This window comes from Sinocyclocheilus grahami, unplaced genomic scaffold (assembly GCF_001515645.1).
Source record: "Sinocyclocheilus grahami isolate Dianchi unplaced genomic scaffold, SAMN03320097.WGS_v1.1 scaffold755.1, whole genome shotgun sequence".
Lineage (NCBI taxonomy): Eukaryota > Metazoa > Chordata > Actinopteri > Cypriniformes > Cyprinidae > Sinocyclocheilus > Sinocyclocheilus grahami.
Window position 1 is genome coordinate 722,404 of NW_015505934.1, and position 27,238 is coordinate 749,641.

Consider the following 27,238-nt stretch of genomic DNA (forward strand, 5'->3'; position numbering starts at 1 on the left):
TTATTTTATTTTATTTTATTTTTTTGTTGAAAATTAGCATTTCCCTTGACATCAGCGCCTCACACACCTCCCAGTAGGTGGCGGAATATGCACCAAAAGCCGGTTTGCCAACCGCTGTTAAACATCATAAGAAGAAGAAGATCCATTCTGCTACGCCATGATCACTTCGAGAGTGTAGAATGTCTGTTAGCAGTTCACCGCTCCAGGTCGTTAGATGGCGCTGATGTACTTGATCAGAAAAGCTCACTGCGAGTGCGAGCAAAACATCTCGCGAAGTAAACGTTCACGCCACACGACACGTGTTGTTACGGCGTTACACACTACCTAGTCAACGAAACAGTGAAGATGCGGGAGAAAAAGAGTAAAGAGGAGACACAGATAACCGATGACCCTGTGAAGAATTTTGAGAAATGGAAAAGGAAATACAACAAAACAAAGAAAATAGTCAAACGAGTTCAAAAGACCACTAAGAAACGCGACTGGGAGGTGGAGAGAGAAAACATACAGAAGCTGGTGAAGAAATACTCGGAGGTGAGATATCATGAGGCTGATATTACAAAGCACGTTTGACGTCTCGTACAGTTCTTGTTTCTAGGGGTTGCCACGTGTTTACGTACATGGTACGCAGCTGTTGGCTTGACAGATCAGTCACGCGAATAACTGCGTCTTTTGACATTTCAAAGCAATGTTTACAAGCACATATTTTACTAGTCTTTTGGATATTGTGTGACACGCATCACATGCTTGAGGTGTTGCTGATGATCAGAAAGTGTGTCAGCACAGGTCTTTACATAAACATACTGTTTTGTATTGTTGGTGGTCAGTGGTTCTTGAGTCCTGGGACAGAACAGGCCACATAACAGATATAAAAGTTTACATATCAAGGATAAATATTGGATTCATTTGATTCGGCAAGTTAAGTAATCAGACGTGTTGCAGTGTTCTGCATCTTCCATTTTAGATGGTGGTGTTGTTGAGATTTATAATAGTCCTGATATCCTTCATTAGACACCTAACTTAATCCATCTTAAAACATGCCACTTGATTTTCCTGTGAAGGCTTTGACCCCAGTAACTGTTTTCCTAGATCAATCCCAAAGAGGCTGTGAAGTTTTCTGATTTTCCACTCTCAAAAAAGACTCTGAAAGGTGGGCAGTCTTGATTATTTGCATGTTAGTAAGTTCACTTGTATCTTCTTAATCTTAATGATGATCTTGTTCATGTCATCAGGTCTTCTTGAGGCTCAGTACAGGCAGCCCACGGAGATTCAGAGGCAGACGATTGGCTTTACTTTGCAAGGGAGAGATGTTCTTGGTGCTGCAAAGACAGGCTCTGGAAAGACTTTGGCCTTCCTCATCCCGGTAAGCAATAGAGCAGTGATGACATGTTTTTGCATCACCCTGGTTCTCTTGACAAAAAGCCATCAGTAATAGGTTTTTGGCCAAAAACCCTTTCAGAAACCCCATTGAATTCAGGATGATGGAACCGAAAGTGCTAAAATGTTAACTTATTCCCAGGTTTTGGCCTACACAAATATATCATCCCTGCAGCACTCTATACACTTCTGAGGTTTGTTGTAGTTTAAACTCAGTAACATTTTTCTGTCAAGAGGATTAGTGATTTGACAATGACAAGATTGTATTTTTTTGTTCTGTTTTATATTTATGTCAGTACGTAATATTTACAATATGTGACCCTGGACCACAAAACCAGTCATAAGGGTCAATTTTTCTGAAATTGAGATTTATACATAATCCGAAAGCTTATATAAGCTTTTCAATAAGCTTTCCAGTGATGTATGGTTTGTTAGGATAGGACAATATTTGGCTGAGATACAACTATTTGAAAATCTGGAATCTGAGGGTGCAAAAAAATCTAAATATTGAGAAAATCGCCTTCGAAGTTGTCCAAATGATGTTCTTAGCAATGCATATTACTAATCAAACATTAAGTTTTGATATATTTACGGTAGGAAATTTACAAAATATCTTCATGGAACATGATCTTTACTTAATATCCTAATGATTTTTGGCATAAAAGAAAAATTTATCATTTTGACCCATACAATGTTTTTTTTGGCTATTGTTAAAAATATACCCCAGCGACTTAAGAAAGGTTTTGTGCTCCAGGGTCACATGATGTAGATTGATATTATGTATGTTATATTTATGTAAATATGTAATGAACCTTTTAGAGCAACATTGGGGTGAGTAAATGATGGCAGACTTGATGATACTCTTTTACTGTTAAATTTTCAATCTGTTGTGTTTTTCAAACTTCAAACATAATTTTGAAGCCTCTCTAATGCACTGTGACTGTCTCCAGATTTTGGAGTGCTTGTATCGTGAACAATGGACTGCGATGGATGGCCTCGGCGCTCTCATCATCTCTCCCACCAGAGAGCTGGCCTACCAGACCTATGAGGTGCTGAGGAAGGTCGGCAAGAACCATGAGTTTTCTGCCGGTCTTGTAATTGGTGGAAAGGTGTGTCTCTCTAGTCTTTAGTGATTAGTATGGTTCTTGCATATTTTTTTTTGTCAAGGTTTTTATTGTGTAGTAATTGGTTATTCTTTTTCAATGACTGCAGGATCTGAAAGATGAATCAGAAAAGATCCATCGGACAAATATCATTATCTGCACGCCAGGACGTCTGCTGCAGCACATGGACGAGACGGCAACCTTTCATGCTTCAAATCTGCACATGCTAGGTAGGATGGTGCTTAGAAAATGTTTTAAATACAACGTTCAAACGTTCAAACGTTTGGGGTCAGTAAGATTTTTGTTTTGTTTTTGAAAGAAATCTGCATTTATTTGATCAAAAATACACTAAATATGGTTAAGGATTACAAAGAACTTTTTCTATTTTAATATATTTTAAAAGGTAATTTATTCCTGTGATGCCAAGCATAATTTTCAGCAGCCATTACTCCAGTTTTCAGTGTCTCGTGATCCATCAGAAATCATTCTAATTTGCTGATTTGGTGCTCAAGGTCAATTTCTTATTATTATAAATTTTGAAAACAGTTGTTCTGCTTAGTATTTTTATGGAAATTGTGGTACATTTTTGTCAGAATTCGTCAGTGAATAGAATTTTACTGACCCCAGATTTTTGAACAGTGGTTCATACCTGTTTACTTTTCTTATTTTCATCGCGTTACTTTAAATAACATGACGTACTTCCTCTTCCATGGCAGTACTTGATGAGGCCGACAGAATTCTGGACATGGGTTTCACCGACACACTCAACGCCATTGTTGAAAACCTTCCGACAACACGGCAGACCCTTCTCTTCTCTGCCACTCAAACCAGGTCTGTCAGAGATCTGGCCAGACTGAGCCTGAAGAACCCAGAGTATGTGTGGGTCCATGAGCAGGCCAAGTTCAGGTAAGATCATGATTTTATAGTGATTTGTGTTGGGCATCTGTGTTAGTGAGCCTGCTCTTAAAGAGATAGTTAACCCTAAATTGAAAATTGTGTCACCATTTACTCAATGTTGTTCCAAACCTTTATTAATTTCTTTCTTCTTTTGAACACACACACACAAAGGAAGATGTTGGTAACCAATGTTCCCTCTCATTTATTTTTTCTTGCTGAGCAAAACTTTTCTCTGTTGGGTGGACATTTCATACACCTGAGCAAAAACATTCTTCACACCTGTACAGCACACATACACAAAAATGTGTAACTTTTAACTTTAATGTGCTGTTTATATTTGATTTGACCCTTGATGTCCCTTACAAAAATTAACCACGTTCCCTTTTTGAGTTCAGTTATTTATTAGGCTTATAATATAATATAATATAATATAAAAACAAACTGAGTCATTTAAACTGAGATCTGTAAGCTAAAATTTTCAAAGAACATGAACATGTGAATTCTTATATATCTTGTTAAGTAAATATGTTATCTAAACATCCCGATGTACTCGAATTTGCACACTACTACACCTGTGTGTGACTGTAAATGTCTCGTAGTTTTGTTATCGTTCTGTGCCCATCATCCGTTATTTATTTCCACCACTCAATCAAGCCACTCTTCTTTAAAACATGATGGCATTTTATTTCACATGTCATTTTGTTCGTTGGCTCTCTTGTTGAGCTATTTCGTCTGCAGCCATTAAAGTATTTGGCGCACATCATTCTCTTTCTATGAAACCTGTAAACCATATTCACCGGTTCTAACTCTATAGTGGTTTGCCCGAGCACTGCAGTTATTTTGCATTTACTAGAATTCAATCAAATGACTTTTTGCGTGTGTCCTGTGTGCAGCTTAGAGGGAACATTGTCGGTAACCAAACAGTTGCCTGTACTCACTGACTTCCATAGTATGGAAAAAAGTCTATGAAAGTCATTGGCTACCAGCAACTGTTTGGTTACCAACATTCTTTAAAATGTCGTCTTACTTTTTTGGGTGATCAATACCTTTAATGTCAGTGGATTTTAACATCATAGACATGAAACTCTTAAACACTGATCTTCTCTGCAGTACTCCAGCGACTCTGGAACAGAACTATGTGGTGTGTGAGCTGCATCAGAAAGTCAACATGCTCTTCTCGTTTATGAGGAGTCACCTTAAGAAGAAGATCATAGTCTTTTTTGCCTGCTGCAAAGAGGTAACAGCTCAAACAGTTTCTTTTCTGTAGTACATCTCAGTGTCTGTTTTCATAGAATGCAGTGTGGTTGAAAAGTCTGAAACCACAAGTAAAATGTATATAATATATACATTTTTTTAAAAACAAAATTAGAATTAAACAGTAATTTTTTTATTTCAGATGGTATTATGAACATTTTTTATTGTTTAATTGTTTAGACTTTTAATTAAAAATAACCTAAATCTGTACATTTTTCTTGAGTCTCTTATGCTCACCAAGATTGCATTTAGTTCAGAAATTTATTTTTGCATTTAGATCAAAAATACACTTAAAAACAGTAACATTTTGAAATATTGTTTTAATTTACCCGAGCACTGCAGTTATTTTGCATTTACTAGAATTCAATCAAATGACTTTTTGCGTGTGTCCTGTGTGCAGCTTAGAGGGAACATTGTCGGTAACCAAACAGTTGCCTGTACTCACTGACTTCCATAGTATGGAAAAAAGTCTATGAAAGTCATTGGCTACCAGCAACTGTTTGGTTACCAACATTCTTTAAAATGTCGTCTTACTTTTTTGGGTGATCAATACCTTTAATGTCAGTGGATTTTAACATCATAGACATGAAACTCTTAAACACTGATCTTCTCTGCAGTACTCCAGCGACTCTGGAACAGAACTATGTGGTGTGTGAGCTGCATCAGAAAGTCAACATGCTCTTCTCGTTTATGAGGAGTCACCTTAAGAAGAAGATCATAGTCTTTTTTGCCTGCTGCAAAGAGGTAACAGCTCAAACAGTTTCTTTTCTGTAGTACATCTCAATGTCTGTTTTCATAGAATGCAGTGTGGTTGAAAAGTCTGAAACCACAAGTAAAATGTATATAATATATACATTTTTTTAAAAACAAAATTAGAATTAAACAGTAATTTTTTTTATTTCAGATGGTATTATGAACATTTTTTATTGTTTAATTGTTTAGACTTTTAATTAAAAATAACCTAAATCTGTACATTTTTCTTGAGTCTCTTATGCTCACCAAGATTGCATTTAGTTCAGAAATTTATTTTTGCATTTAGATCAAAAATACACTTAAAAACAGTAACATTTTGAAATATTATTTTAATTTACAACAACTTTAAAATGTAATTTCTGTGATGGCAAAGCTGAATTTTCAGATGTCTTCAGATGTCACATGATCCTTTAGAAATCATTCAATATACTGATTTGATGCTAAAGAAACATTTTGTATTATTATTATTATTATTATTTCTTATTACTTTTTCTTATTATGATCTTATGTTGAAAAAAGTTGTGCTGCTTAATATTTTTGGAAACTGTGATATTTTTTAGGATCATTTGATGAATAGAAAGTTGACAACAACAATAATAACATTTATTTAAAGGGGTTTTTTTTGGAACAAATGTATTAACTGTTTTAAACTGTGCATGCATGCGGAATAAAAGTATTGATCAAAAAACCTTTTGAATGGTAGTGTTTGAATGGTGTATAAATGAACATGCACACACACACACAATAAGTTCACCTTGTGTACTTGCAACTTATATTCCTTTTAGAATAGTGAATGCCATATCTATTTTCAGGATAGTTATTATGAGTACTATTAGCATAATTCTATTATGTACTGTAATGTATCTCTGTTACTAATAGTGTAATGCTGATGAAATGCATTGGTGTTGTTCTGTATGTGCAGGTTCAGTATCTGTTCCGGGTCTTCTGCAGGTTGCGTCCGGGTATCTCCATACTTGCTTTGCATGGCAAACAGCAGCAGATGAAGAGGGTGGAGGTTTATAATGACTTTGTTCGCAAGACCTCAGCCGTCCTCTTTGCCACAGACATCGCTGCCAGAGGACTTGGTAATGGAAATGTATTCTGTGGACAAATGCACATATTGACTTTAAGTGACTGAAAATAGTGCTGTCAATTTAATGTTATTTGAGAACAAATCTCAGCAAATGTTTGTGAATATTTTATTAATGAAGCAGCAAGACCTGTAAATAATTCAGTTTGATTGACAGCCATAACTGAAACACATTTAATGGGCAAAAACGTAACCGTGCGTTTTTGTTTGTGGTCCTAGACTTCCCTGCAGTGAACTGGGTGCTGCAGTTTGACTGTCCTGAAGATGCAAACACATACATCCACAGAGTTGGCAGAACAGCCAGGTAACACTGCTGAACTGTTTTATTCTGTGTTCAGTGATGGTTAATTTTTCAAAAAGCATTGTAAATATCTTATCTGCACAAGAGTGTTTTATCTGTAACACTAGATGGCAGATTTGATCTGTTCCTCGTCACTTCCATGTATTTAATACATGTGGAAACAATGTTTACATTGGAATTCAATGTTCACTCTAAGCTGCGATGCCTCTTTTTCATATTATATTACATTATTATAAAGAATTGAACTGTTCTGAGTGAGATTTTTAATTGAATTTCTTGTTAACAGCACTATAAAAATGGTTTTCTCAGGTAAACTAAAATGGGCATCATTTAGCTGCCCCTTACAAAAATTAACCATGGTTTTATTGTAGTAAAAGTGTAGTAACCATGTTTGTTTTTTTTGGCGTATTGATTACGATTTGTATAACCACAGTTTACATGGTTAATCTATGGTTTGTGAAGCAAAACCATGGTTAATTTGTGGTTACCATGGTTTAACTATAGTAACCATGTTTTGTTTTTGTTTTTATTTGTTGTAAAACATGGTTAGTTTTTGTAAGCAAGGGTCAAATCAAATCTAAATAGCAGATTAAAGTTAAAAGTTACACATTTTTGTGTGTGCGCTGTACAGGTCTGGTATAAGAATGTTTTTGCTCAGGTGGATGAAATGTAGAGGGAACATTGATTGGAATTATGCTCTTACGTGTAATATTTAACCACTGTACAGATTTGTCTATTTACACTGGACACATGATAGATTAACAGCAGCTCAGCTATTGAGTTTTTCCGTTTTTGGACTATGGCTTGACTTGTTACATTCTCATCTTGAGGGCAAGTATTAGGCACTGGATAGCTACGGAAACATGCCAAGTTTCTGAGTGCTTAGAGCGAGACGGCACACACCTGCCTCTTTTCTTTGCGCTACATTTGTCTTTTTGGTGTGGAATCGATATTTTCTGTGACTCCCCTTCGTAGATTACCACCCTCTGCAGAAAGCTCACGAGCTTTAATATGAACACTCACAGAGCTGAGCATAAAAAAAAGAGAGAAACGTTTCTGTGAGAGGCCTGTATTGCAGCAGACCACCTAGTGTGACCTTAAAGGAATAGTTCACCTACAAATTTAAATTCTGACTTCATGCACTCACCGTCATGTCATTCTAATCCTGATTTCTAATTTTTAGTTTTTTTCTGAGTGAAGTATTCCTTGAACACACACATTCTCTCTTTCTCTTTCTCTGCAGGTATAAGGAGGGAGGCGAAGCTCTTCTTGTCCTATTGCCCTCGGAGGAGAACGGCATGATTGCACAGCTTCAAGAGAAAAGAGTTCCCATTAACAAAATCAAGTAAGTGCATCTCTCCTTTCCTGTGTGACTGCATACAGTCAGTTGTGCAGTGAAAATAAGATGAGCTTGGAAATAATGTGAAGCTTTGTCAGTGCTTTAGTGTGTGACGTGGCCTCTTTGGATGCTGGTTCATCAGTGTTTAGCAGAGATTGTATGCATGGGCTTTGTGAATAATGGAGGAAGCCACATGCATGCTGAGAATGAAAGATGGCAGCTTAATGCATGTGATCATGTGAGATCATTATGATCAGCGATAGCTGCTGTGAGAATGCAACTGCAGTCACAGTCTCCACAGGCCTGATTTTATGTTTGCAGTTATTCAATGTTACTGTATTCACAGAAATTTCCCAATTTAACCAGAATGCTCAGTTAATGTAGTTGCATTTGCAATTAATCAATTAAACATTGTAAATCATATAAAATATAATAATATAAAATATTTGGTACTTCTGTTTTTTTAAATAATTTATTTGTTTTATAACTTTTTTAAATATTATTTTGACTGTGTGTGTGTGTATGTGCTTTATTTTAAACCATTTCATTGTTAATAAACAGGTTTTTTTTAATTGTTAATCTTAAACAATCTAAAACTTAAAATTTTAATAAGCTCTTTATTTTTTACCATTTAACTTTTAGTGCTGTTAAATTGATTAATCATGATTAATCGCATCCAAAAAATTTGTTTACATAATATATGTGTATACTGTGTATATTTATGTATTTATAAATATACACACAAATACATTCTTATTTAAGAAATATTTACGTATATATATATATATTCATATTTATGTTATTTATATTAAATATAAATATATTATGCATGTATTTCTTAAATATATACAGTCTAAATATTTCACACATTATCACAGTTTATTCGCTATAGTTTAGAAAATGATAATAAAATATGACAAGAACTCTGAGTTGAACTGTGTCAGAACAAATTCATCTTGATAATGTCAGATAACACTTAAGCAAAACATGGTCAGGTCAAAGTGTCTGAATAATTGTTGGTCCCAAATGTTTATCAATTTTACTGGTAGCCCACTGTATGAAGAATTTTTGGGCATGTCACAGTTTACTTTATTTTGCTATCCTCACGTACATAAATGAGCTATAGTGTCCTGCACTCACTAGTAAAAAAATATAAAAAATGATATCTGGTGTCTGAATAATTTTTGGTTTGACTGTACATGTATATACTGTACATGTACGTACAGTTATATATACATATAAATATACACAGTACACGCATATATTATGTAAACACAAACTTTTATTTTGAATGTGATTAATCGATTTGACAGCACTATTAAGTTTTCACCTAATCACAAATACATTGGACCCTGTTTACACCAGCACTGACCACTTGACAGATGTTAATACCAGGTGTAAACAAGGCCATTGATTTAATCATTTGCATTCATTTGTTCACAGGGTGAACCCAGAGAAGTTGGTGTGTGTCCAGCAGAAGTTGGACGCCTTCCTTGCACAGGAGAAAGAGCAGAAGGAACGAGCACAGAGGGTAAGGCCCGAGGTGACCTGACTTCCTGTGCATTCTGTCACACCTCGTCACAAACACTAAAGGTTGATTTTATATTGTAGAGCAGAGCCATGCTTTTAGGATAATCTGATTGTCTGCCTCACGCTCAGAGCTGAGCTTTGTGAGTCTCATTATATAGAGAAGAACTGCATGAAATGTAATCGGCCAAATTGCTCCATGAAACGTCTGCTTGTGCACTCTCACTAATGTGTTTATCAGGGATAAGTTTTCAGATATTATCCTCCGTAATGCCTCTTCTCTTTTTTTCCCCCTCCTCTCAACGGCAGTGTTTTGTGTCCTACCTCCGCTCAGTCTATCTGATGAAGAACAAAGACGTGTTTGATGTTTTCCAGCTCAAACTCCCAGAATATGCTATGTGAGTGGATGCTATGATGTAATGCCCAGTACCAGCAGTCCTCTGTGGAAATGTGTATGTGTGTGTGGCTTCAAATGATGTGTCATTGTTATGCAATTATATCTTCCAAAAAGAAACCATCACCATCTGTTTTGAAAACAGTGACTGTTTAATACATATTTTAAAAATTCATAACTCATTATAGTCTAGTGGTTATTGTCCATATTCTCGGCTCCCCATATCCAGTCTGAAACTGTCTTCAGTTTATTTATAAAATATGTCAAAAAAGGGTTTTTTAACCCTTTTTTTAATAAAATTCTCTTTATAAACGTGGCAAAAAGAACTAAAATGGGTTTTTAAAAAATGCATTTGATCATTTAAGCTGTATGATCGCATCACTGTCAGGTCGCTGGGTTTGGCGGTGGCCCCTCGGGTCCGTTTCCTCAACAAGGCCCAGCAACAAAAGAGTGGAGTGGCGCAGGATGACAGTGGTGCTGCAGGACGCGTGTCTGAAGATGAGCTGAAGAGTTTTAAAGCCCAACTCAAAGGAGAGTGTTCTAAGTCTCAGTCCTCACAGTCTGAGGAAGAAGAAGAAGAGGATGATGATGATGAGGAGAAGGAGTCATTAAAGCCTGCAGCTCTGCTATGTGGCTTTAATGAAGAGGATGAAGACGACCAGAAAGATCTGGACCTACTGACTGTCAAGCGTAAAGATGTGTTCAATATCAATGAAGAGAGCCAGGATGATGAGGTATATAAACAACACACATCTGATGTAATTACAGTTATCGCACATTTTTGATTGGCTGCGCTTTGTGAACACAGGAATTATTAGCAGATAAAGGGTCCCAATTCAATATAAATGGTTGCCTAAGTTAATTTCATGGCTGTATGTTTGATTTTATGCACCTGCTAGTAATAAGTGGGACTGAAATAGCCCAAACTATACAAACTGCATACTTTTGGCTGTATAACAGAATACTAGTCACATTTTGCCATGCAGAAACAGGACGTTCCTGAATACTGATCATTTTCATCTATTTTAACATAATGCAGGACTTTAATTAAAAATACAGAATCACAAATAATCTATAAAAAGGTTTGAATACAAATTATACACTTCAGTTTTGTCCTCAACTTGAAACATGGAAAATAATGAATGCAGCTTATCTTTGTACCTGTAGGAAAAATGTGTCCTAATGTGTTTTTCACAAACATCTTGAATCTTCCTCTTAACATCTCTGCTGTTGTGACCCATTGCACTGTGATTCAGAAGGGCTTCTATTCGAGTTCTGTGCACTTTGCATTCAAAGCGCATTATTTTAATTGGCCTGCAGATATGAAGACATGTTAAATTATGTAACACTCCTCTCAATATGCCTTTGAGACACAGTTAACATGACTCCTGTGCAAACATGGCAATTTTATGAGAGACGCAGACCTGTGAGTCATGTCACAATTGCCTGATTTGCCTTGAGGCTCTACAATCAAATACTGCAGTATAGTCAGATATATAATTTCAAAATTTTCCATTCAGCTACTTTGCCAAAATAAGAGCTGTCATTTGTGTTAATATAATGCTATATTTTATTGTTATTATTAAAAATGATTAATTAAACATTTACTATTATTAGTAGTATTTTAAAGGATAATGATTCTTTAAATTGACCAAACGGGACAGCGAAGACATAAAAATAAAAAAAAATCCGCTTTTATAGTTACATCTGGTTATGTAAGATATACGTTTTCTCTTTCTTTAGGACACAGATGCTAAGGCCGAGAATAAGAAACAAAAGGAATCCAAATTCACAGATGCAAAGAAAATGCAGAAAAGAAACTTCAAGGTCAACACTAAGAAGATCTTCACTGAGGATGGCAAGGTTTGTATTATCAGAAACACATTACTGAGAGTCATAAAAAGCAGTGTAAATGAACTGTGGTGTATGTGTGCAGGTGGTGCAGCAGTGGCCTCCATTGCAGCGGGCTGTGGTACCAGATGAAGAGGAGGACGAGGAGACATCTGGCATTAACATGGAAGCAGCCAAAGAGCGGCTCCGCAAAGAAGACCAGGAGTTCGACAAGATCGAGTATCGTCGTAAAATCAAGGAGAAACATAGGGTGAGATTGACTGTACCATCATATTTTCTATCCTCCTGGTTCATTTCAAGTCCATGTAGCTCCTCCTTGAATCAGAAGGCTTCTTTGAATCACTATTTATTGTGTTCAGCTAAGTAATATTGAAGGAGCTGAGGGCAATCGAAAAGACACTCTGGCCCTGTGGCTGGTGCTCTCGCAGGTTCGGGCAAATCGAAATAACTGAGATGCCTGTGCAGGCAGCGTGGCTTGAAGCTCCAGGCATCAGTGCTGAGATTGGGCCTCTGACTTATTACTGTAGTTCTGAGTATTGGACAAGCTTTTAATGGATTGCTCTCCAGCAAAATCACACTATTTGCGTCATTCCAGCACAGAGTGCTTTCTCGTTAAAGGTCAAGTATGGCGAAGTGCATCCCTAGTTTATGTCTGATGCAGTTTTCAGTTTATTTGTTTTTTTGAAATCGATCACTGGGCGTGTGTAGCTCAGTGAGAAAGCACAGAAGTAATGGGATCTATTTCTATAACTGGACACAGGGCAGATAAGCACCGTGACCCTTCTTCATTCCAGTTAAAAACCAAAAAGTTTGAGAAAGATTTTTGCTTTTTTCCACTTTTTTGTATAATGATAGTCTACAGGAAGGGCAGAAATTGATTGGAAGAAGATTTGAACTTGCAGCATGCTCACATGAACACAATGGCTTAATATGTGTGCTAACCATTTGACCAGGTTTTTCCAAACTGTAATTAAATCATAAAAATAATAATTAAATAAAAATAAATAATTAATTAAATATGAAGTAAAACATTTTTTTAAATCCAAATAAAATGCTGACTCAAAATATTAAATGTTTTACAAACAATTAATTAATCATGAAAATGTAAAATGAAAGTAAATCATTTTCAAAATCTCAAAATATAACACTTACTAAAAATAAAAAAAATACATATTTTATTTGTGTACCTGCATTTCATGTGACTATTATTAACCTACATCAGAGAATCGTGAACATGCAGATGTGTTGTTAATTTATCCAAATAATAACTTCAAATTTCAGGGGTACTTCAAGCAAATATGTGACCCTGGACCACAAAACCAGTCATAATCAGGGGTCAATAGGGTCAATTTTTCAAAATTGAGATTTATACATAATCTGAATATATCTAAAATTTGGTTTGTTATGATAAGACAACATTTGGCCGAGATACAACTATTTAAAAATATGGAATCTGAGGGTGCAAAAAAATCAAAATATTGAGAAAATTGCCTTGAAAGTTGTCCAAATGAAGTTCTTAGCAATGCATATTACAAATCAAAAATTAAGTTTTTATATACTTACGGTAGGAAATTTACAAAATATCTTCATGGAACATGATCTTTACTTAATATCTTAATGATTTTTGGCATAAAAAGAAAAACCGATCATTTTGACCCAAACAATGTATTTTTGGCTATTGCTACAAATATACCCCAGCGACTTATGACTGGTTTTGTGGTCCAGTGTCATATTTTATGTCATAAAGCTTTGACTGATAACAAAGTTTGGCAATCCCTGCACTATGTCATGGCTTGATTTTTACCAAGCATTTAATCAGATGAGTTGTCCATTGAAAAACAAATATTAAGGTCAATGTAAAATCATATGCAGCACCATTTATTTTTGTTGCCGCATGGTATTTACATTTACATTTAGTTATTTAGCAGACGATCCAAAGCGACTTACAAATGAGGAAAATGGAAGCAATCAAAATCAACAAAAGAGCAATGATATACAAGTGCTATAACAAGTCTCAGTTAGCTTAACGGAGTACACATAGCAAGGTTTTTTTTAAATTATATAATAAATAATAATAATTCATTACATTTATATAGCGCTTTTCTAGGCACTCAAAGCGCTTTAGATTGTTAGGGGTATCGCCTCGTCCACCACCAGTGTGCAGCATCCACCTAGTTGATGCGACGGGTGCGCCAGTGCGCCAGAACGCCCACCACAGACCAGCTTATTGGTGGAGAGGAGACAGAGTGATGAAGCCAATCAGTAAATATTAGAATATTAGAATTGTTAGGAGGCCATGATGATCAGAGGCCAATTGGCAAATTTGGCCAGGATGCCGAGGTCACACCTCTACTCTTTTCGAAAGACATCCTGGGATTTTTAATGACCACAGAGAGTCAGGACTTCGGTTTAACGTCTCATCCGAAAGACGGAAATTTTATTTTCAATGATTAAAGACATTGTTTTACATAATCTTTGAAACAATGTTCCTGTTCTTCTGACATCACTTACACTTACACATGTTATATGATAATGTTCCCCAATAGCCAACAGCTATTTAGCCTATGTTTTGGCAAACTCTCATTCAAGTCAGGCTCTATTCTAGTATAACGGCCACTTTTTCCCAATCAGTACAATCACCATTTTTTATCTAATTGAATAATCGATTTTGCTCAGAAATACATTCAATTGTGGAATTAAATTGTGTTACACACTTAATTCTCGTTGATTTTAAAGAGCTACCAATCTGAATATTTGGACCTGGTTTTAACAATTTTTTGTAAACAGAGAAGATGTTGTCCATGATAACCCAGCATAGTACATTTTATATCTTTCACTTCTCAGCCAAGCTAAAATTAAAATAAAAACACGCTTGTGCCAGTCTCACCTGCCAATTTCTCCTGCCTCTGCTGTAAAGTGCTGACATGCAAACTGGCATACAGTAAAAACAATTTTTTCCCTTTTTTCTCTAAAAGTCAGAAGACATTGTCTTGTGTCTGTGAACATTCCTGTGAAAAGTCTAACCATCCTAATCTATTTTGATTTTGTATTTTGTGCTGTCAGAGACTTTGAGAGGCCGCTACCCAGTAATCCATCAGATACGGGCACATGCTCATTAATCAGACACACTAGGCTTGCTGGTGCCTTTGTTTCATATTCTCTCATGGCGTCTTTATTACTCCAGCAGAACAGCATTTATAGCTGAACCCTGAGAGTTACAGAGACTAGCATCATTCATAGGCTTTTTTTCTGTTCCTTTAAAACTGCTGATGGATTTTGCTGCATATGTGACGTGTGCCAAGTCAGCAACTCTGTGTGATCAAGAAGTGTCAGAAAAGTTTAACTTTAAGAGTACACTTAGACCTTAGACCTCCTAAGCTATGAATATCAAACTGCATTTTTTTAAATGAGAAAGTAGTTTATACAGTACCACCGTGTTCTTGCGGATCTGTGGGAGGATAATAACCTATTTATAGAGTTTTTAGATGGAAGAGTGTTCCTGGCTTTCTCAAATGTGCTCTGGTCAAGATCACACTTAAACTTTATTAATTATAACTTTTTTTATTCATTAAAGAATTGAAGAAACTGTTATAGTTAACTAAAACTAAAAGCAAAAAAATAAAAATAAAAGAAATGTCACTTGAAACTAAAATAACACTGGAAGAAACACCTGAAATATTTCTAAATAAATGACCACTTTTGCATTTTATAAGAGCACCCAGGGACAGCCATGGCAAAAATTGTGATATCTGCTCAAACCAGTAGTGAAGTTATTTGAAATGAAGTATTTTGATAAAAGAGATCTCCGTCTAATAAACTCCATCTTAAAAAACTTTTATAAGTTTATATGTTTTACGCAATATATTAAGAAATATTTAATGGCAACCCACCACTGTCACTGACTTTGATTTTGTGGCACTGATATTTGTGCAATGATGTATCCAAGTGAACCCATGGATACGTTTTCACATTTAGCGTCATTTGACATTTCGAAAGTAATGAAAAGCCAATGAAATGCATTTGACATTGCTTTCATTACACTCTTAGCACTCTGATTTCCATTCAACCCTCAACCTCTTAATATTTCCTGTCTCCCAGACATCTATGAGTCACTAGTAATGTGTATAGTTGTGTCTGGCAGTCCAGTCGCCCTTCATATTGGAAAGTGACACAAGATAAACATCAAGTCCTATTTGTTCTCTCTCCAAAAGAAATGCAGAGCACTGAAGTTAAATTGTGCTTTCTTTTCCCTGAGTCTGTGTAATCATTTCAACCCCTGGTTGTTTGACATGTTTATGAGATTGTGCCATGACCAAATCTGAGTACCTGAGCACCTATTTATTAAGTTGTTTCTTTTTTTCTCTCGTTTTCAACAGGAGAAAAGACTGAAGGAGAAAGCAGCTCGAAGGGAAGCGAGCAAACAGCATAAAGAGGTACGTCAACCTTTAGCTCAAAGTCATCTCGAAAGCTCTAACTAGCTGGATGTTAATGATGAGAGCCGGTAATGTATGTGAGTTAAAGCATCAGTACATTTCGAGGATTTGAAAGATCCATAAAATGGTTTATGATTTGAAATGAGGAATTCCTGTCACAGGAAGTCAGAGGGGAGAGATGCCCCTCAGTCTCTGGCCTTTCCGTCCCATAGATAACGCATAATTCACAGGATGGCAGCTGTCATGTGTCCCATCTCTCTCTGCCTGTCCTCGCTGGGGGATCGAGCTCTGCGCATCCATATGGAAATGCAGCTGCTGCTCTCCTCTCGTTTGTCATATGATCAATGCAGCGGTCTGTCCAAGAAAGCGTGACTATTCATCACTACCCTAACAATGAACCTCAGCGCTCTTTTAGCATTCGCTCATTCCTTCGACTTAACAGCCAGACTGGTGGTTGATCTGTCCATCATTACATGTGGTCCAGATTCATTTAGAGACCTTTTGAATCGCCCTTTTGACAGCATATGCTGCAACAGATAGCAGTGCAGCTTAATTTCCTGTCAGTTTCACTTCTTTTGGTGCTTCTCTTGAGACGTTTGAGGAAATAGATGGACCCTTCAGAGTCTTGTTGCTCAATCGGTGGCAGTCATTACAGAGATACTTGTTAATATAATACAGTTTAAACGGTGAAATATTATTACAGTTTAAAAATAACTGCTTTCTCTTTTAAAGGGGCAAACACATTTCATTACACCAAATACACAAAATAATGTTCTTTTTTAGCAACATCATATGACCCCTTTAATATATTGTAAAGTGATCTTGGTGTCATGTTTTACAATAAAAGATAATTGTTGTGCTTATATCTATACACTTTTCACTTTTTAAGACTAAAATCAAAGGCATGAAAAATTTATACATTGTTATTCTTAATGAAAAGCACAACAACAATAAAGCTATTAGGCTACAATGACAAACTAGCTTACATAATGTTTATTAACAAAAACTAATAAGATGAGGCATGGCGTACACCACATGCTGCATTATATATCAACTAATAAATTACAGAAAGTTTAGCAAACACTGTAGAATACTTTTACGTTTCGCTTGAAAAGCAAATCCTCCATCTGACATAGCTTCCTCAGTATTCACGTCATTTTTGCCATGCGCACCTTTGCGCTCTTGGTCCATCGGCGATTCACTTGAAGCACTCGTACTGAAAGTGCCTCTCTCAGTCTCTTCACGTGATCAGTAAAATATGACTCTTAATGCACTGTGCCGCTGTGGCTCTGCGGCGCATGCTGTATGGAGCAGAGCAGACGCTTTGGAGCAGAGGAGACTATGCACTCGCACAAATGCAACCACGTCAAATTTTAAATCACACATTCTCAAAAAATGGTCGCAGTCTAGAGCCCTGTTCCAGAGTCTTTCATACTGACCCCCGTTTATGGCTGTTCTCGTCCTCTGGCGTTATTCAGTGCACATTGACGCATCTGTTCAAAGCGCAGGTCTGTCAGCAGAATTAAAATGGGTCTCACAAAGCAGGATTAGATTACAGCACAGGCAGAAGCACCGCTGAATACAGAACATCCTGTACCTGAACAGACCCCATATCAGGTCTGAGCGCAGATATACACGGTCCCCCCAACCAAATCTTTGACAGCAAAAGGCTGTTTTACACTAGATTATTCAGGCCAAGTACCGCCCACTTAGACATGAATTTGACCAGTAAAGTGACCAAGCACAGTTCATTTTATATGATTTTCATTTTGTTGCTTTATCTGAAATCGATTATACCACAATATTAGCCTGGCACAGACAATTCAGCCTCTTCCAATGTCGGCAGTCTGTTTAGATGTGCATAGTATTGTAGACCTGTGAATTTACACAGTGTGGATGTAGGTTTATGGTGTTTTGTGTAAGAAACAAGGTAGAAAACCGTTTGGCCACAGGTATTTGTTTTTCTTCGTCTTAAACCAAAGAAGAAAAGGTCAGAACACGGGGTCAGGCCGCACCCCACAGACCGTACCAGGATTAAGAAGCTTCCCTGAGGGCACAGCAAGTCAGTCTGGAGGTGGAGCAGACCAGTGGGAAAACTAAGCTGGTTGTGACCGGCCCAAGGTCTGAGTTGTTAGGTTTTTGAAACTTTTAATGAACAAAGACAGGGCTGGAATCGATTATTTCACCACTGTCGCTGGAGGAAAAGGACACTTTTTGGTTGTAAATGATCAAAGTGTACATTTACTCATTTTACGTACATTTAATAGTACTTAGAGAGATTTATCTATTAGCATTCTCAATGGCAGTTGCTCTGCTTTTGCAGAACCCCTTCGGATGCTCAATTTTGTTATTTAAAGTTCAGTTAATACAGGTGTGAAAAAATTTACAAAATTTGTACGTTTCAGGATACAGCTTGTCACTCGGGCTGTACCTTCAAAAGAACATCTTTGCACTTTATTTGCCCCTAAAGACATAAGACATAAAAGTACCTTAAGATTACACATTTTACAAGATTACTACTCTAAGGTACTAATATGCAACTTTCATGGGTAGATATGGTATAAGTTACTACGTCTTCAAAATTGAAATGATAGTCCACTTAAAAATTGACTTTTTTCATCATTCATCAGTCATCATTTACTCACCCACATGTCGTTCCAAACCTGTATCACTTTATTTTCTCTGTGGAACATAAAAGAAGATATCTTTCTGCACAATTGTTGATTTATAGGGGAGTAGGCAGTCTTCCTGAATGACTGCCTACTCAAGGGCTGGAATCGATTATTTCACCACTGTCGCTGGAGGAAAAGGACGCTTTTTGGTTGTAAATGATCAAAGTGTACATTTACTCATTTTACGTACATTTAATAGTACTTAGAGAGATTTATCTATTAGCATTCTCAATGGCAGTTGCTCTGCTTTTGCAGAACCGCTTCGGATGCTCAATTTTGTTATTTAAAGTTCAGTTAATACAGGTGTGAAAAAATGTACAAAATTTGTACGTTTCAGGATACAGCTTGTCACTCGGGCTGTACCTTCAAAAGAACATCCTTGCACTTTATTTGCCCCTAAAGGCATAAGACATAGAAGTACCTTAAGATTACACATTTTACAAGATTACTACTCTAAGGTACTAATATGCAACTTTCATGGGTAGATATGGTATAAGTTACTACGTCTTCAAAATTGAAATGATAGTCCACTTAAAAATTGACTTTGTCATCATTTACTCACCCACATGTCGTTCCAAACCTGTATCACTTTATTTTCTCTGTGGAACATAAAAGAAGATATCTTGAAGAATGTTGGTAACCAAACAGTTTTGGTTCTCATTGTCTTCCATGTATAAAAAATACAATGAAAGTCATTAGTAATCTAAACTGATTTTTTAACATTGTTCAAAATATTTTTTTGTGTTCACAGAAAAATTAAAAAAAGGAATCATATTAGGAAACTGCCCCAGCTAGTTTTTTTCTGACCATACTCAACTGCATTCTTTTTTTGGGAGTTTTTTTATTTTTTTTTGCACAATTGTTGATATATAGGGGAGTAGGCAGTCTTCCTGAATGACTGCCTACTCCTATATAAATCAACCATTGCTTACAATATGCTCACCTGAAACAGATGGGATGACAAAATATTTCGGACCCCAGATACATCTGTATTTAGCAACGACCACTGAGATGGCATCACAGGCGTAAACAGACTAGATCAACAGGGTTAATGGAGAAAGAAAATATTAATTGCAAAAGGTGCCATCGTATAAGATATCAGATAATCAGTATTAATGATGCATAAGTACAGTATGTAATTTAAGTCTTGCTTCTGTCACACAGGAGAAAAAGAAAGCTGATGATGATGACGATGACGATATTGATGATGATGAGGAGGAGGTGGTTGCATATCTGTCAGGTGCCGATAAAGAATTTGACCCCAGCACACTTCCTGACCCCGACAAAGTGTGCAACTCTGAGTCCTCCGAGGAGGAAGAAGGGTAAGAATAAAGCTTTTGTAAACAACATGAACGACTTCCATCACTTTCAAAGGTCGTGCAGCAATTTCATCTCTCAAACCTCTGATTCATCTCAATGAATACTGATTGGGTTTTTCATTAAAAGCTAGGAGCATTAAAAAGGCATAGGACATGGCCTAAAGGATATTGATCCTCTAAAATACAAAGTTTCTAATTATGCACAGCTTCAAATTGAATGCCTATATTTGAGCGTTGAACCAAATATCATATTTTCCCCTTATCAGTGCATTGTGGAGGTATGCAGGCCTTTGTGTTAGTGGAAAACCATTACACCAGTAAATCAAGCCAATCAGTCCGACACCACATCACGAGGCCATAATTATTCCGAAATGAGGAATTGATTCTTCTGATACTTAATTACCACCTCGGCTTTCTCAGCTCTCTCTGCTTGCATTGAGTTTGTTGCGTTCGATTAGGCTCAGGCATGCTGATCCGGTGTTCTTTTTGTACTGAGGTCCGCTGCAGAATTGCCTCACGGAGGAGGAATCCCTCTACAGGGAAAATGATTCATGATGATTCATTTTCCCCATGGCAGCATTAAGCACAGATCCTTTAGCTGGCTGAAGATAATCTATAAAATGCATAACTACGTCTAGATTTAAAGTGAGAGGCAGGACCATACGTTATGCGTTGGTTTTTTTCCCTCTCTCTCACACCCTCACCCTCTCTTTCTCACACTTGCTTTTCGTCTTTCATCCAGTCCTCTATTGCAAAACCCAGTCATGTCCTTTGTTCTCATTCGCCGTTGGTCTTTCCATCTGTCAGCCCGCACCTTTATGTCTCTGTTTTTCTGTCATTCATCCATGTACGCACATTAAGGACGCTCACTGACACACACACAAACACTTTGGGTGTAGCAGTGCAGGTGATATGGCATAGACAGCAGCAGCGGCTCTGATTAATGACTTAGTGCGGTGTGTTTACTGCATGGCTACACTTACTGAATGCAGGAGAGGCTCCGGCGCTGTAAATCTCTCTTTCTTCCTCTTCCTTTGGCTCACTCGCCCATTTTCTCTTCCGTCATATCGGAGGCTGGTGTTCTGGACTGGAGCCAAAGGCATCGCTAACACTGAGCTCTTTCCTGTTGCGGTACATGTCTTCCTGCTTTGCTGTCTAGACAGATACCCCCCTCCCATAAATCTAATGGGATGTTATTGGCCCTGCCTCACCTCTGCCCCTGCCAGCGCTTTGTGTCCAGAATAGCAAGATGCTGTACAAATCTTTGGAAATATTCCTTAAAGGGAGAGTGTAGTTGCAATGAATGCTGAGTTACAGTCAAATGAAGGAGTGGTCCATTTGTGAAGGTTCGTGAGAAGGTATTAGTGTTTGTGAATGTTGAATCTTTTCAGTGAATCAGTCGATCCAGTCAAAAACATTTCTGAATTATTCATTTACGACTCTCTTCTCAATGATTCATTCTTAAGTTTAACAGACTCCGTGATCCCGTCGCAGCAGTTAACAAATCATAGGGGGGATCCAACAACTAGGGCGGCATGATTCATTGAAATGAAAACTGATATTGCAATATATATATATATTAGTAGGGCTGTGTATCACCAGCAAAGTCACGATACGATACGTATCACGATACAGAGGCCACGATACGATACGTATCACGATACATGACTGCACTGAATTTCACCTCAGCAGAATTTAGAAAAACAGCTGTTTATTAAACACTGCTTACTATAGTGCCATTTCTAACTATTGGCAGAGCAGGCAGCTGACCTCGGCATTATGAAGGGCCTCCATAACTGTACCACAGTACAATATAGGTAATGGCATATGTTTCATGTTTACATTGTGCACTCCCCACCAGGTACAATATTCTGATTGTTTGCATCTTGTTTTTAAGCCCATAAATAATAATGTACTTGTTCTAATAAATTTATATTGTAATGTACTCATTCTAATATGTTAAAAAAATTATTTACATTGCTGGTAGGTTATCATTGCACAAATTAACACTCTCTCTACAATAAAAAAAAAAAATTAGAAGAGTTCTAAACTAACGCGCTGAATTTAATGCATCTAACTCACTGTATTTAACGCGCACACTCTCAAGGCTGATTTATGGCTGATTTATACTCGACGCATCCGCAAATTCGCTTTGAGTGCGCACGATGTCGTTTCGCGTGGCGGTGTGCACAAAATACAGCCACTGTTTAACATGGATATCCTGGGTCATTCCTGTTACACAGTACACAATGAGTTTTTTAAAAATGTAAAGTTTAAAGACATATTTCTATAAAAGGGTAAACCAGTCTTTCAGAAATATGTGCTGGTTTTGTGCTCAAGTTTACATACTTAAACAATTATAAGTAATGAGATGTAACAGGATGGAAATAAAAATCTAAAGCTAGCCATCGCTTTTAGGGAAGGATTGAGTTAAATTTTTCTTAAGATAATATTCAATATTCAGAAATTGTTTATATACAATTTCATTTTTACAGTGAGTGAGTGACGTGACATGTGGCCAAGTATGGTGACCCATACTCGGAATTAGTGCTCTGCATTTATCTCATCCAAAGTGCGCACACACACACCGTGAACACACACCCGGAGCAGTGGGCAGCCATTTTTTTGCTGTGGCGCCCGGGGAGCAGTCGGGGGTCCAGTGCCTCGCTCAAGGGCACCTCAGTCGTGAATTCTACTTTCTAATTTCTATTAAACTATTACTGTTTTACTATATTTTCAGTCAAATAAATTCAGCCTTGATGAGACTTATTTCAAATTCATTAGGCTAACATACTTGTACTAAAAGCAAAGAAACTTTCCTTTTGATTTCATGTCGACTTAAATTGACACTTTTAATGCACATTTAATTGTGCTATGCAGTATACTGGACATACATGATGGAGGCATGAAAGGGAATGGCTCTTTTCACAGTGGACTTGTTTTTAATCTCTCTGTGTAGTTTGGAGATTACTTGTTTATTCGTCTTTGATTCTTATCACTTATCACATTTACCGAACAACTGCAGGCAGGCAGTACTCGTAGTGTTGTGGTGAATGAGACAGGCATGCACCTTGATGTATTGTGTTTGTGTATGACTGTGTTGTGTAGATTCTCTTTGTGTTCTGGGTTTGTGGGTGCAGAGTCATCCATCACAGATGTGGGTTTATTAGGCACCTTCATCCTGCTTGGAAAGCTATTTCCCTTGGTGCTATTTCTCCCCTCTAATGACTGTTTCAGCACTGAGGAGTGTGTAGCCCGTCAGTCGTTTCTCTGTTGCATTGTGCACCCAGAGCTTAATGTACCTGTATGTTAATGATTATACAAATTCAGATTGCAGCTATTATTTTACTTAAAAAAGAAGGATTGTTAAAGAAATTGCTTACCTCAAAATTAAAAATACCCATTATTTACTCTCACATCATTCTGAACTTTTGTGCCTTTTTTCTTTGGAAGTTTAGCAGTTCTTCTCCATGCAATAAAAATGGGTGAAGACCAAAAAAAAAGACAAAAAGCACCATTAAAATTACATTAAAAGGTGTATGGGCTACCATAATGGTAGTCCATACATCTTGAGCACTATATTACATGAAAAAGAGCTCAATAGTTAAGTCATTATTCACTTAAAATGTTGCTTTGAAAAAGCCATGATAACCTTCACATTCATTGTATAGAAGAGACAAGCTCGGACAGTCTGCTATAAATATCTTCTTGTATGTTCCACAGAAGAAAGGAATATCACTTGACAACCAATAGATCCTCTGCAGTGAATGGGTGCCGTCAGAATGAGATTTCGAACAGCTGATAAAAACATCACAATAGTCCACAAGTAATCCACACGACTCCAGTCCATCAGTTAATGTCTTGTGAAGTGAAAATCTGTGTATTTGTAAGAAACAAATCCTTCAAGGTATTATAACTTTAAACTGTCGCTTCTAGCCAAAAAACGAGTTGGAAAAGTTATTTTTTTTCACTGAAGAAAGCAATATTATGGATAGATGTTTTAATGCTTCACAGGATGTTAATTGATGGAATGGAGTCATGTGGATGATGTTTTTATCAGCCGTTTGAACTCTCATTCTGACGGCACCCATTCAAAGCAGAGGATCCATTGGTGAGCAAGTGATGTAATGCTAAATTTCTACAAATCTGTTCTGATGAAGAAACAAACACATCTCTTTGATGGTCTGAAAGAGAGTACGTTTTCACCAAATTTTCATTTTTGGGGAAACTATTCCTTTAAGGCTAATGGAAGCAGATTTGATGGGTAGTATTTTATGGGCATCTCCGTACACCCCAAAGATGAAACCGCAAAGTGGTTGAAGCATTTGATAGCAACTCTTCATATGCTGTAGTTTGTAACATTGTAGAACACTGAAAATGATGTTCCACAACCTGGAGGTAATGAGATGCCCAAAGTGCTGTTTATCTCTTATGCTCCCTGGATCATAGCGTTCTATTTCCCCATGGTGACAGTATTTTTGTAAATTATGAGGATTATGTGAATTAAATTGCCCATTTTTTACTTAGAATGTATATTGTGGCTAGGGTGAATGGGTTCACATGTAATTATAGTGTAGTGGAAGGTCTTTGCCAAGTGGTTAAATTGCTTATTGGCTCTTGGTCCAGGTGAAAATAAGGCAATTTAGCTCTAGTTTCAAGATGTGTTTATAGCTGTCTGACCTGTAAAGTGACGGGGGACGGGGCACTAGAGATGAAATGCCTGACAGTCACAGGACCATTTTGGGCTTAAGGGTCAGCATCTTTACCCTCTTTGAGGTTACAGATTATAAAAACAATTTTTAGAAGTTTCTTCCTGTGTGAAAATAGTATCAAAGAAGAAACCCAGTGTGGACCGAGAAGAGCCTGAGGTACATATTAGATTCCATTGAATGGACATCAGCATATGTCTGTTCATAATACTGCTTTCTCTAGTGAAGATGTTGTCTTGTCTGAATCAGGAGAGTAATATGCACAGATCAAGCACTGTTTACAAGCAAACGCAGTTCTAAATTAATATATTGGGGGATTTTTATGTAAGGGAACAACGAGGAATGGACTTTTTAATTTGAGGAAGCTTTATTAAGGATTATGGAATTGTATTTTGGCCAGGAGCAACTGTTTAAAGTTCAAATGACTTGATGGATTTGTTTCTTACAAATTCAATTAAAGTTTATTTGTATAGCGCCTTTCATGATACAAATCGTTGCAAAGCAACTTTACAGCAAATTAAATTTCTACAATATTTAGTGGTAGCTTATCAGTGGTGACTGTCAGTTAATGTACACTCTAAAAAATGCTGGGTTGTTTCAACCCAATGTTGGGTCAAATATGGACTAACCCAACTGCTGGGTTAAATTTTGGTTAAATTTTTAAATTAACTTTTTAACCCAACAGTTGGGTTAGTCCATATTTGAAACAACCCAGCATTTTTTAGAGTGTACATATGGCAGAAATGTACGGAAAAATCAATTAAATACATAATCAAATGCAGCTTTTAATGTCTTTTCTTGTTAATTGATCAATTGGAGTTGTCGATTTCTTGTGGATTATTGTGATGCTTCTATAAGGCTGTTTGGACTCATTCTGACGGCACCCATTCACTGCAGAGGATCCACTGGTGAGCAAGTTATGTAATGCTAAATTTCTACAAATCTGTTCTGATGAAGAAACAAACTCATCTATATCTTGGATGCCCTGAGGATGAGTACATTTTCAGCTACACTGAGTTTGGACAACAACAAAAAAGTGATTATTTAAAACTGGGTCTTTGTAGAACATGATTTTTTCTAGTAAACAATTATAGTGTTAAGACTGTGATTATAAGGCTAGCTATAAAATATAAAACTGTCAGCCCTGTTACTTTAAGGCTTTAAGACATGGCACAATGACATTTTTTGGACATTCTTTGTCTGATACAATGTTTAAAACCCCAAAGAAACTGGCATTAAAAAATGCACCCTGTTGTATGCATGTAATTTACAGCAACATGATATTTTCAGCACTGGACAGCACCTTCTCTCTAGCTGTGTCTTTCTGGGGATTTGTTATTGTTGGCTGTTGTCTCATTTACATGCATGTCCACGCGATTCCTCTCTGTGAAGTGTTTACTGGAGCACTTCATTGATTCACGAGCCTTTGGTGCTCCAAATGTTCCTTTGGCCGAGTGAGTAGTCCAACGCTCATGCGTCATTAAAAAGAAATGGCGAAAAATGATCGGGGAGCACGCACTGGATCGTGAGATTAATGAAAACGCTCTCCGGGGCTGCTGTTTACGTAAATCTGAACTCTTATACACACTTAAATGGCAAATTTAACTCATTTTACCACGACTGCCATAGATTTCCCTTAAATTGTGGTTATTGAAGTGACTGGAGCAGCGCGCGCGCTCAGTGAGTGTGACAGAACGGTTTTCTGAGGTAAGGCACTTTTACCTCATGACAAATTATATCATTTACAGTCAAGTTTCATATTTGATTTCACTTTTCTCTCTCTCCTGGTTTATGTTATCGGTAAGCACTTTACTGTGAAAAGTGTGTGACAAAAACGACGGCATTTGTTGTATTTTAGTTCTATAATTGTCTTAACAATATTCTTCAAACGCGTAACGTCATAACATGTTTTGCAACGCTGTGAAAATATTTATTACGTCAAAAAACGACATATGTCCTATTACGCACTTACGATAAAACGTTAGCGACCTTTCTACGGTTTTTACAACGTGGTTGCGGCGAAGTCTCGCAGAATATGTAATGAATACAGGCTACGTCAGAGACTGTGGGAAGTCATCTTTCCAAACCAACACCTTTTCCCCACAACCAATTCAGTGAACGGGACCGGGCTGTTATATCAGGTACGGATAAAACATTTAAGTAGCACAGCTTATTTCCCGAGAGCAATTTTGTTGTTTATTAAGTCAAAAAATTCTTAACAT

At 36.9% G+C, this 27,238-nt stretch overlaps 1 protein-coding gene across 1 annotated transcript; it reads left to right on the forward strand.

Moving 5' to 3' along the window:
- Positions 1–197: 197 nt before the first annotated feature.
- On the forward strand, positions 198–20,343 carry LOC107561061 (DEAD (Asp-Glu-Ala-Asp) box polypeptide 10). Its single transcript, XM_016245402.1, has 17 exons — positions 198–531; positions 1,087–1,147; positions 1,230–1,360; positions 2,325–2,483; positions 2,587–2,707; positions 3,194–3,383; positions 4,485–4,611; positions 6,304–6,466; positions 6,691–6,775; positions 8,016–8,117; positions 9,555–9,642; positions 9,948–10,036; positions 10,421–10,766; positions 11,776–11,895; positions 11,969–12,133; positions 16,260–16,316; positions 20,153–20,343. The coding sequence occupies exons 1-17, from the start codon at positions 346–348 to the stop codon at positions 20,312–20,314; spliced, it is 2,352 nt and encodes a 783-aa protein (XP_016100888.1). The 5' UTR covers positions 198–345; the 3' UTR covers positions 20,315–20,343.
- Positions 20,344–27,238: the final 6,895 nt, after the last annotated feature.

Bases quoted from the DNA above. Each gene is read 5' to 3' on its own strand.
- LOC107561061 (XM_016245402.1), top strand. From the start codon at position 346: ATGCGGGAGAAAAAGAGTAAAGAGGAGACACAGATAACCGATGACCCT. The intron at 10,037-10,420 runs GTGAGTGGATGC...CATCACTGTCAG, and splicing joins AAACTCCCAGAATATGCTAT to GTCGCTGGGTTTGGCGGTGG. The intron at 11,896-11,968 runs GTTTGTATTATC...GTATGTGTGCAG, and splicing joins TCTTCACTGAGGATGGCAAG to GTGGTGCAGCAGTGGCCTCC.